We start from the raw sequence: 12,005 nt of genomic DNA, 5'->3' as shown, positions 1-12,005 counted from the left end.
ATAAAAAGGTAAATCTGATGAACTTGTTTTTACAGGGATTCATTTGATGGATTGGCAGAATCACAGAGGTTAGGTTTGAAAACTTTCCTTCCAAGTTTGATCAAGGAAAGGAGCTGAAAGATTGATACGGCCATGGTTTTTAAATCTATGGAGCTTCTTTTCAATCATTTCAGTCCATCACAATCATCAATTGTGGGAAAGTGATGGATTACTTCGGTGACTCCTTTAATGAACTTTACTATATAAATTATTTTAAGATCTTCTAATCATCTCGTGAAATAATCCTGTCCATCCATCATGGACATTATGTTCGAGTAAAAAAATATTATCGAAAACCTCGCGATTGATTGCATTCTTCTCGCGATACAACGAATGGTCAAACCCCAATTCTGTAACCATATAATAAATTAACGAAGACGACATCTCCAACAATTAGAGTTAATTTTTATTAATTTGATGGGTGTATTTATTTTTTAAATGTTACGAAGTCTCATAAACTTTAAAATTATTGAAATATTATATAATTATTAATTTTATAATTTATAATACCAGTCAATATACATTTAAATTAATTCACGTATTCACATTAATCTAAAAAAAAAATTAAATTTTTGTTGAGGTATACTAAATTTAAACCAGCAACCGCGTAGAACGCTAAAGTATTCATTAGAATTCGGATGGCTCTGTATGTACCATTATGGTAACGTAAATTTGCTTCCTCCATAGACCACTTCTTCCTCGATACACACACAAGCTGATGGACTTTCTAAAGCTCAACCAAAAAGAGCAGGAGCATTTATTTTGAAATCTCTTTTATGTTATTTTGTTTTTTTTTTGTTTTTTTTTTTTTACTTTTGGTTCGAGAAGAAGAATCAATGAAATGAACCCTGTCTGGCCTTTTCTTTCGTAGATAAGCGTTATCATGATACGGCCCGTCGGTGACTCCAGGGTCAACTTTACTATATTTCCATCCTACTTGAAAGAAAAGAACTACCTCTTTTCGTATATTCGCATTTTCTTGCATCAACAAATACATAAATTTCTATCCCTTGCCTTGTTAAGCTTTCAGACTTGTTGACCTCAAACTTGTTTATTGGCAGAACATGGTATAGATATTAGATTCCAAGCACATTCCCCGTAGTATATGGTAAGCGCTACACTCCTGTGTATCTAAAAACAGGCGAGCGTTTCTACATATATACATGCATATGTCAAAGGGTTTTGAGTGTGGAAAGCACAAGATGTTGAACTCTAATTTGAAGAGGATGGGCTCTTCTCCTTCTTCTTCATCCGTTGTTTTTGCAGTTTTGTTCTTGGTTCTTAACGCGCCTGTGCTGTGTCATGGAGGCAAAACCAGTAGTTTTGTTAGGAAAGTGGAGAAAACTGTTGATATGCCTCTTGATAGCGATGTTTTCAGAGTCCCTCCCGGCAACAATGCTCCCCAACAGGTGTATTATTTTTTTGTGTGTTTTTTTATTTCTTTCTGTTCTTGTTCTTTTCAAAAGTGAGTTATGGTATTGTATTGTATATTTGATTAAAGGAAAGTTTGCATTTTCTTTTTCTTATCAATACTTTAGGTGGGGTTTGTCAATTAACAAAGAAAAGCTTTCATTTTTTCAGTGCAAAACTGAATTTTAAATCTTTAATTCCTTTTTATTTCTTAGAATCTTGGGAACTCTCTCCTTAGACTTTTGTTGATTTTCTTGATAGAAACAGTGGATGGACTCTCCTTGATTTCTTGATATGTGGGTGGTTTTTGATACAGGTTCATATAACTCAAGGAGATCATGTGGGCAAGGCAGTTATAGTGTCGTGGGTCACTGCTAATGAACCAGGTTCAAAGAAAGTAATTTACTGGAGTGAAAACAGCGAACAAAAGGAGGAGGCTAACAGCAAAGTTTATACCTATAAATTCTACAATTACACGTCTGGCTACATTCACCACTGTACCATCAGAAACTTAGAGGTGAATTTCTAAATTTTCTGATATGCTATTTGGTATTCATTTTGCTTCATTCCCAGCTCCCCCTCCCTGTTTATGTTCTGTTTGGCATCGATAACCTCTAGTTCCTCAATAAATTAGTTGGAATTTGGACTTTTAATTGAAAATTTTCACCTTTTTGTACAAAATTAGAGTATGATTTTGATTACTTGACTTCCCGTGGCAGTTCAACACAAAATATTACTACGTAGTAGGGGTTGGGCACACCGAAAGAAAATTCTGGCTTACCACTCCTCCTGCAGTTGGTCCTGATGTCCCATATACATTTGGTCTCATAGGTATGTATGGCTTGCTATAGGTTCTGTTTGCTTATATTATTGGCATTATGGTTCAGACATACCTGCAGTTTGCTCCAGTATTTCCTGCAAGGGTGTATGATTCTTTGAGAGGATAGGATTTTCTTGTTCTTACATGTGCTTCTGTCCTTATTATTGGGATTTATTTGCAGGGGATCTTGGTCAGAGTTATGATTCAAACACAACACTTACTCACTATGAAAAGAATCCAACAAAAGGGCAAGCAGTTCTGTTTGTTGGAGACCTATCTTATGCCGACAACTATCCAAATCATGACAATGTGAGATGGGATACATGGGGAAGGTTTGTAGAGAGAAGTGTTGCTTATCAACCTTGGATATGGACTGCAGGAAATCATGAGATTGACTTTGCCCCAGAAATTGTAAGCATCTCACACCATAGTTTGTCATTTAACCAAGAATAATATGTTTCAACGTTTCTGAAATATGTGAAGGACAACAGGAGATGGTATCTTCTATTTTCTTATTTTCTAAGGGTGGAAATGCTTCATCTTACACCTTTCGGATAATCCATGGCTTCCCATATCCTTTCAACTTTGTTCTCTTAGAAATTGTTGATCTCCATTCTCAGGGCTGCTTCTCAAAGCCATTACAAGCTTGATGCTATATCATCTTGCTTGGCAACTAATCTATGGTTCCAGTCCACTTTTTTTCCATATGTATGTTTGATAGAGGGTGCAGAAGCTGCTGGAAAAACGAATTCATAGCAAAATAATGTATTGTTTTTGCAGGGTGAAACTAAACCATTCAAGCCTTTTACTCACCGCTACCATGTCCCTTATAGAGCATCACAAAGTACTGCTCCTTTTTGGTACTCAATCAAGAGGGCTTCAGCCTACATCATTGTCTTGTCTTCATACTCTGCATATGGTAAGGGCTTTACTCCTTTCTAAAGTCCTCGTAGAATGATGGAAGACCAAAATGTGCATGCGCATGCCGTAGAACTTGTTTCTATCAAACATCAGTCCTTGCTATCTTTTGTTGATATATTTTACAAGATGATTATATTTTTCATTGCTTGCTGAAAGGCCTCGGAACATCGTGATTTGTACACTGCTCAAATTTAGTTTAATTGGTTACCATAATTCCTGCACTGTCATCCTTTTGATTCCTTCGTTCAGATCTTTGAAACATCAAGTATAATTCCTGCATTTCCATGCTTTGTCCAAATGTTTGTTACTCCAATGATGCAATTCCATAATCGTGTACCAGTACTTATGTAATTGCATCTGTTTTTCATCGTGATTTTAGGTAAATACACTCCTCAATACAAATGGCTTGAAGAGGAGCTACCAAAAGTAAATAGGAGTGAGACACCGTGGTTGATTGTTCTTATGCATTCTCCGTGGTATAATAGCTACAATTATCATTACATGGAAGGAGAGACCATGAGAGTAATGTACGAGCGATGGTTTGTTCAGTACAAAGTGGATGTTGTGTTTGCTGGTCATGTTCATGCCTATGAACGATCTGTAAGTGTCCCTGGACCCGTATAAATCATGTGATAAGGTTCATGTTTCTATTGAGATGTTTTCAAAAACCTTGTAAGTTTTGTAAAGATTTCTTAGTTTGGCTTCGGTTTTGGTTTTGCTTCCAAATGACATGAAATGAAAATCCTTTAAACTAATCTAACTTGAGATTCTCCGAACTATCAAGTTATTGAGGAGAGATTTGTTGTTGTTATCAATCAGAAAGAACCATCAGACTCTAGGTTTGAATGTGAAGTCATTATCAAGGTAAAACTCTGGCACCTCTTCTGTCCGTAACCAATGGTTTACTGTCTCTGCAGGAACGCATATCGAACATTGCATACAACATAGTAAACGGAAAGTGTGTTCCGGTAAGAGATCAAACTGCCCCAGTTTACATCACCATTGGCGATGGAGGAAATCTTGAAGGCTTAGCAACAAAGTAAGAAGATTGAATAAAAGAACTCATATTCCCAGATATATATCTTCCAGTTTGCTTCCATGGTTAAATATAACGTTGCCTCGTTGTCCTGCAGTATGACGTATCCACAACCAGAGTACTCAGCATACCGCGAGGCCAGTTTTGGACATGCCATTTTCGATATCAAGAACAGAACCCATGCTTACTATGGCTGGCACCGCAATCAAGATGGATATGCTGTGGAAGCTGACACCATGTGGTTCTACAACAGATACTGGCATCCGGTTGATGATTCAACAAATTCTGAACCGTGATGACATAGTTTTTTTAGTTTCTCTCGTTCCCATTTCTGGGTGATCTTTTGTCAACTTTCTGGAATAAAATTCTCATTTAGAGAAGTGGACCTCAACCACAAATCTTCCACCGGCCCTCTTTTCAGCGTCTGTGACAACAAAAAACACTGTTTGCAGATCAGATCATACAGCAAGATACACACAAAAAGCGTAATACGTGCTTTGGAAAGCGCATCGTAATAATTTAGTTGTACCTTTTCGTAGTGCAATCTTGTACTCTGTCCATCTCAGCTACAGATTCTCTGTTTTCCCTTATAGAAAAGAGTGAAGTTTTCTCGATCTTATGCTTTGTTAACTGATGGTTTTTTTTTTTTTTTTTTTTTTTGAGAATGGTAACCACCACTGCTACTGTAAAATCATCAGAAGCCATGGAATTTTATTCACCACCCCCCATTACTGCGACCTGGTCTCTGGAAGCAATCCTGGTGAACTGTTATTTTCCCGTTTGCAAACCAATTTTAATGCTAATCCAGTTCTCAAGAATAAAAACTAATAATTGTTCTGAGTATAAAACAATTTGCTACGAGTCTAGAACCAGAACAAGAATAAAAAGAAAGGAAAAAAAACAAATCGTTGCTTGATATTTTGTTAGTGTTTTTTAAGTGATTTTCAATTTTTTTTAATAATAAGTTGATGTTTTCTAAGTATTTTTCAACGATTTAATATATTTATATAAAAAAACAAAAAAAAAACATCAGTATTTTAATTGAAATCACTTTTAAAAATTAATTGGTATCCCATCACCGAACAAACAGTGAACCCTCCCACACCCGGAGTGAGACCAAAATCTAATTGAATAAAAAAGGAACGCAAAAGAGAGAGGCTTTGTTACGGATAAGCGACCAAAATTAATTTAAGTATAGTTTAACTTAAATAAATCAGTTTTTTATATCAAAAAGTCACACTGCCTTCGATTTATAAGTGTTGGATAGTGTGGTAAGTATTTTTTTTTTTATTAAAAAATATTTTTAATTTTAATACAAATATCTAAACAAAAAAAAATTAATTAAAAAAAATTAATAGAAAAACAAATAAAAAATTAATTTTTTAAAAAATACATATAAAATAAAAAAACAAACACGGCTTGAATCCATCGCATGCACCGATTGACGGCTTTCCCTTCCATATAAACTCAGCGGATTAGCGCGCGCGCGCTCTCTCTCCACAGCTAAATATTACGACTTGTGCGTACCGCTGTCTCACACATTCCTCTACTGTAATGAAGAGTGCATCGGAATCTCGATAAAATGGCGGAGCCAATAGATAACAGCTACAGCAACAAAGAAATAAACAACGGCTCAACAGAATCTACCAACGAGAATAATAGCAATAATGACGAAGAGAATAAGAAGAAGAACAAAAAAGTAGATCCAGAATTATTCAGCTGTTTGCTTCAGCCTATTACTTCCGATTTCGGTCCTCGTTACATCGGCATTCGCCGTCTCCTTCTCTTTAGAAAAGCCCGCTCCGGTGTTCATCGCCGTCTTGTAAGCTTTCTCTCTACTGATTATTGTTATTATTATTAACTTTTTCGCGTTTTAATTTTTATGCATGCTGCATTATTTTGTTTCACATTTGCGTAATTCATAGATCTAGTGGTTTGGATTAGAAACTGTTTATGGATGGAGCTTAGTTTAGGAGAATATTAGTGATTAAACTAGCTGTTCTGCTAATCAAGCACGGAGATAACTTTTTCTTTTCTTTTCCTCTTTAAGTTACTATAGATGCTTATTGGATTAGGTTTAGAACATAATTCAAGTTAGAACTCATTTTTTTCTAGTAGAGATGCGTGTGTGTTCCTTTCCTGAATTTTTATCAATCTAGGAATTGCCATTGGAGTGATTTGGAATATTTCCAAGCTGGATTGGAAGTTTGCTGTTGCGTGGATGTCGTGTGATTAAAGTTTTATCAACATTTTTCAATTTTAAGTTCATTATGGGATGATTTTGCGTTGTTTTGAAATCCTAATGGTTAACAACCTTTATTTTAGTTTAGTAATTGTACCTGTTAAATGATGCTTGAGAATGGTCTAACGAGTAGGCAACTGGTTTCCTCTGTGACGCCTTCTTCTTTCATGTTTTTTTTTTCGTTTTCTTTTAGGAGAACCTTCAAGTATTCCACAAGTTCTTAGTGTGAATGCCATTCTGGTTTTTTTATTGAAGGATTGGAGATGCAATGGAAAAGTGTGTGACTTTCGTAATTACATTCGCAGGCCAAGAAATTGGGACAGTTTGCCAAGCCACCAAAGCACTACGGGAAACAGGTTGCTGACACTTTACTGTGCTGTGTATATTGGCTGACATCTTATACTGACAGAGTTATGCTCACACACCTGTGCAAATTGGGTTTAGTAATTATTCCAACTAACTGACATTTGACTTACCTTACTTAAAAATATATATTTATCTAGATGAGCTAGAGATATTGTTAATAGTGTTCTTTCTGTGGTTTTGCTGATTTTTGGCAACTGCTGAACTTCCTAATTAAATTTTATTTTACTTTGTTTTGAGAATCATAGTGAACTTCTATAAAAGATGCAATTTGTGAGTTGTGACTTCTATTTTAAATTTATTTCTTTATAAAATCCCGACATCAGGGTAATTTACTGGTTGATGCATCAGTGGACGATGGCTTCAATCTACGAGTCCACTCTCCCATTTGTTCGAGGTGGACAGCTGGACTTCCAGCCAGGTATGCGTCCGTTTCTTCTGGATTTTCTTTTGGTACTTGGAAGTCTTATTTGTACCTCTGACTGTGCTGTGTATGCTTCTGCCATCAATTTTAATGGGTTTCCAGGAGTTGAAATCCTTACAAGTGAGAAATCTTCTTTTAAAGCCAACAATGCACTTGTTCAAGGAACCTACCACATCATTGGCACCTTCCCCTATCACCACCTGTTTCTAACATGTTTGAAATTTGACATTGGTCTGATCTGACAATTTATGCGTTTCACTTTCATGATAACTCATCAGCCTTAGATTTAATTGCTGAAAGCAGTGTTTTTACCTGAGAGAAAGTAAAAGTTACGTGATAAATAGAGGTAAAGCCTTTTTTCTGGTTTACAAGGGAAAAAATGCAAAAACAAATTAAATAAAAATAACCATGTGTGTGTATAAACTACTAACTATATTCTACCAGCTTATTCCACCCCTTCTCTTCTTGTTCTACTTTAGCTTCCATTCTGTTCCAAGAACCAGCTAATTAATTTCTTGTGATTTTTTAGTTGATTATAAATTTAAGGCTCCTTGCATGACAAGAACAGCAAAGCTCTGCATCTTTGATTTGCCATTCTTGCATGTAATTATGAACTTCATTTGCAGAACCTGCAAAGTATCAATCCATCTTCTACTCGCAGAACAAGTTTTAGTTCAACTGCAAGTGATAATGATTCTCTACGTCGCCAAGGGCCTGAGCCTGCGTATTCTTTTGTAGGAATGCATTGCATCTTTGATCAATGCAAAGCTGCTGGTATTTCTTTACGTTACCAACATGCACTTCTTTCATGTCCATTCGTGTTGTAGTTTGAGTGGCTAATCTATCTTCTTAGACTAAGCACCCTCATTTTTCTTATATGCAGTTACTGTTTTGAAGTTTGGGTACATGAGTTCTGATGTCTCAGAACCACCTTCAGTCATAAAGAAATTAGAGGGCCATTCTAAAGATGTCACAGGTTTGATTAACTGGTATTGTTTCTATGGTTTTTTCTTATATTTCGGGTCCTAAGTATTTGTTTGTGTGGGTGTGCTTTCACATGTTGCCATGATCAAAGGCTTCACATTCTATTATAATTTAGACAATGTAGTGGCACGTGTAAGTGCTATGCCTAAGCAACAAGCCCTTGGTTTGTACTGGAGAGACATTGTTCTCTAGTCTTGAGTGCAACCATGGTATTGGTGTCATAGATCGATTGAAAATCAGTCCCAATTATCTTTTAGGAAAACAACTAGAAATGGAAATGAAAGCACGATCTTGTGTAGCATTCAAAAGTACAAACCGATTTACATGGAACCTACTTGGTAAAATTTATTTGTGGGTGACTGTTTTGTAGAACTGTATGAAGTATGAGCTACATTCTGCCTGCTAGTATTTGCGTTCTTCCCATGTTTTTGTGAATTAAAGTCCTGGTCACTTTGAATTTTGTTCATAGTTAGTTCCACACACCATCAACTATCACTTAGATTGAGATACTGATTTAACTAAGTATATTTGTGTAAGCGTGACTATTCCTGCTTGCTCTAAGAGGAGTCATCAGAGAGCAGTGCAAATCTTTAGTCTCTATATCCAATATATTCTCACCAAGGACACTGCTAATTATATTGATTGAGTACAAGTTTATATATATTGCCATCATTGCCACATTTCTAAGCCTGAAAAGTATTTCCAGACTTCGACTTCTCATCCAACAATCAGTACATTGCATCAGCATTCATGGATAAAACTGTGAGAGTATGGGAGGTGTCAAAAGGGATTTGCATTCGAGTAATATATGGAGTCTCTTCACAGTTGTGTATTGGTTTTCATCCCTGTAAGTATGCCACCGAGACCCCCCATATCCCCCCCCCACCGAATCAGTGTGTGCGTGCTTGCATATATGACGAACAGAACTGGAAATGTTCCCTAAATAATATGTTCTGTTCATTCTTCACAACTTGATTGGCCACTGATTATTTTTTTATTCTCTTTTGTCTGAATTTTCTCTCTTTTGTTTCCATCAATGCAGGAAATAACAACTCTCTCAGTTGGCAATGCAAACAGAGAAATTACTGTAAATACCATTTTCCTTTGCTTGCTTGCTTGGTACATCATAGCACATTTACTTGACTAGCTGTATTCACTCATATTGTTGTCATAATTGATTGGATATGAGAAAGCATCTATCACATTTGATGATTTAAAATAGATTGATCCTACTCACGATCTTAATCAGTTTGAGAGGTTACCAACTTCTTATGTGCAAGCTTTCATGTTGAAGCAATTTCAAATGAGAATCTCTAAATCTGTGATCATACTTGGCCATGTGATAGCAAAAAAATTCTACCCCACCCTTCAGTTTTCCCTTTCATTAATTCCACTTGATAGTAAGCACTTCTTTATTGATATACCAGGTATTTAATTTCAGCACTGGCAGGATTATTAATAAATTGGTGCTTGATGATAAGGTTACTGCTTTGGACCATGATCACACTGGTCACCTCTTTTCAGTGGGGATGCACAGGCGACTCTTCTTCTGTAAATACATTAAATAACCATCACCATTGGATGACTTTTCGTTTCACCTTTTCAGATAATGATTCATCAAGTTATGCATGTAGGGATGTGTATACTAAACAAGCACGGACCCACACACAGGTGTGTTGTTTCGGTCTCATCACTATCGAAGTAGTGGCAAGAGCAGATATTAAGTTACAACTGTACGGTACCGGAGTTTTTCTCTGCTAGCTGGAGGCCCAGTGTTGCTGACCTGTGCTCAAGATGGAAGTTTTTCTTTCTTTAGGTTTGTATCTCAGACACACCTTCTGCTGTTAGGTCTTGTAATTTGAAGTGATTTAGAGGATGTAATGCTGGTGTTGCAGTGTTGCCTTGGAAATAAAAGGTTATCTGACTCTTAGTGGCTCACTCAAATTGGCTCCTCGAGTACATAGCATCAGTGCTTCTTTCTGTCCCCTGCTTTCCCTTGAAAAAGGAGAGTATATAGGCTTATATTTTATTACAGCAATCGAGGTTCTGATATTTGGTCACTTATTATTGGTACATATGAACTTAGAATACAACTAAAAAGCTTATGTAAAAACATGTTCACTTGTGCAATATTTTCTTAGATAATTTCATAATATTCAAGTGTGTGTTGGAAAATTAGTTGTGGCAATGAAATGTAATGTATTTGTAGGTCATCGTATGCTGGATTAGTAAGTTTGTTGTCACCTTCTACACAGCTTTTATGTCTTATGCAAGTATCCCACAGCCTCCATGCTCCTTTCCCAACTTTCCTACAGCCCCTGAAATTTTCTGCAACATTTTTTCCAACCACTGCACCTTTTTACACTATTTTTCAGAGAGAATCAAAATAAAGGGTGAGGATTGATTGGGAAGCGTAAAAGCTCCATTAAAACTGCAAGGTTTTGGTCTAGAATTGAGAGTTCACATATCCTACAATAGAATCTTAAATTTGACCGAGTCTGGGAACAGTAATAACTGTTTTATCTTTGCTGAAGTGCTCTTTTTTTGTAACATGAAGTTGCCGGAAGTGAGGATTCAAACGTATACTTCTACGACCTAACTCGGCCAAAGCATACATGCGTCAACAAGCTACAGGTCCATCTCTCTTGCATACTGGGTTTTGATGTTTCACTATTTAACCTACATGTTCTCATCATTATGAGCATTTCTGACAGCAGAGTCATCGCTTTCCGGTTGGTGATGTTGCGTGGAACCACGGGGAGAATTTGCTGGCTACATCTGATATTAATGGCATCGTTATTGTATGGAAGAGAGAAAAGACAAAGTCAAGACAGATATAAGCGGAAACAATTCATTCACGCACTCGAGGAGTAAGACTTTAGCTTTGTCTTGTGTCGTCATTCTTTTGTAACTGCTGAACCATTTGTTGCCTTATTTCTCCGATTCATTGTGTCGATGTGAAACTGAGCGATCACTATTTGTATTAAATTTTGTACTCTGCAGCTAACCATTTGCATGTATACGGCATTGAAGAAGACAACACGAAATTCATGGTTGGTATTAAATAGTATTGCGTATTATTTTCTTGTGGGTAAAATGATGAAACAAGCGGGGGCTTTTAGGAGCTACTAAAGCGACACCGAGGACTTTCTCCTTATATTCCATTTGAAGCTTCTTCTTTGATGATGTGATCGCTAAAATAATCGTAGGAAACAGGAGGACAAAATGCTATTTTTCTCGGTAACTTGAGTTATTTCTCATCTTGGCTTCCGCTTTCAGAGTCGCAATCAGAACTTTTCCCAGCGGTACTGTTGGACAGGTTTGCTCATCAAGCTAAACGATGTTCGATAACAAGTTTGGATAGGATTTTATTGTGTTTTAAACCTTACCAGCCATGGTGGGATTCTTAGCAATGCGACCAACCTCTTTCAAGTTCACTATCAGAACCATTGATTTACAGTTATAAACGAGGGGATTGAACAAGCTTTAAACTCGTTCAGTTTTTTAAATTACTTTTTATTCATAATATTTTTTACTTTTTAAAATTAATTTTTAACAACAAATCTAAAAACACTAAAAAAATTAAACACCAACCATTGATTTCCTCTCCACCCGTCTTTGATATCCTTCGGAATGTCAAAAAAATAAATAATAACTATAGTGTCTCATCAAGTTAAAACTTTGGTTAATCTTTCATTCGACATGAAATTTAAAACATCCCAGTATACTTGCTTAAGAATGTCGTGATAAAAAAAATAAAATCTTT

General features: G+C 36.2%; 1 protein-coding gene and 1 pseudogene across 1 annotated transcript; both read left to right on the top strand.

Annotated features, from left to right (window-relative positions):
• Window positions 1-973: 973 nt before the first annotated feature.
• On the top strand, window positions 974-4,838 carry LOC118058944 (purple acid phosphatase 2). Its single transcript, XM_035071750.2, has 8 exons — window positions 974-1,448; window positions 1,766-1,966; window positions 2,169-2,280; window positions 2,451-2,680; window positions 3,050-3,188; window positions 3,570-3,790; window positions 4,108-4,229; window positions 4,324-4,838. The coding sequence occupies exons 1-8, from the start codon at window positions 1,203-1,205 to the stop codon at window positions 4,520-4,522; spliced, it is 1,470 nt and encodes a 489-aa protein (XP_034927641.1). The 5' UTR covers window positions 974-1,202; the 3' UTR covers window positions 4,523-4,838.
• A 52-nt stretch (window positions 4,839-4,890) lies between these two features.
• Window positions 4,891-11,771, top strand: LOC118059027 (uncharacterized; annotated as a pseudogene).
• The last annotated feature ends 234 nt before the right edge of the window (window positions 11,772-12,005 follow it).

The sequence above is a fragment of the Populus alba genome, chromosome 9 (assembly GCF_005239225.2).
Source record: "Populus alba chromosome 9, ASM523922v2, whole genome shotgun sequence".
In the NCBI taxonomy this organism is placed as follows: domain Eukaryota; kingdom Viridiplantae; phylum Streptophyta; class Magnoliopsida; order Malpighiales; family Salicaceae; genus Populus; species Populus alba.
The sequence above is the reverse complement of the archived record's forward strand: the minus strand, read 5'-3'. Positions and strand labels throughout refer to the sequence as shown.

What these genes read in the sequence shown, in the direction of transcription:
- LOC118058944 (XM_035071750.2), top strand. Translation starts at nt 1,203, where the DNA reads ATGCATATGTCAAAGGGTTTTGAGTGTGGAAAGCACAAGATGTTGAAC. An exon ending in GCAACAATGCTCCCCAACAG is followed by an intron (nt 1,449 to 1,765) that starts GTGTATTATTTT and finishes TTTTTGATACAG; the next exon opens with GTTCATATAACTCAAGGAGA. An exon ending in TTGACTTTGCCCCAGAAATT is followed by an intron (nt 2,681 to 3,049) that starts GTAAGCATCTCA and finishes TTGTTTTTGCAG; the next exon opens with GGTGAAACTAAACCATTCAA.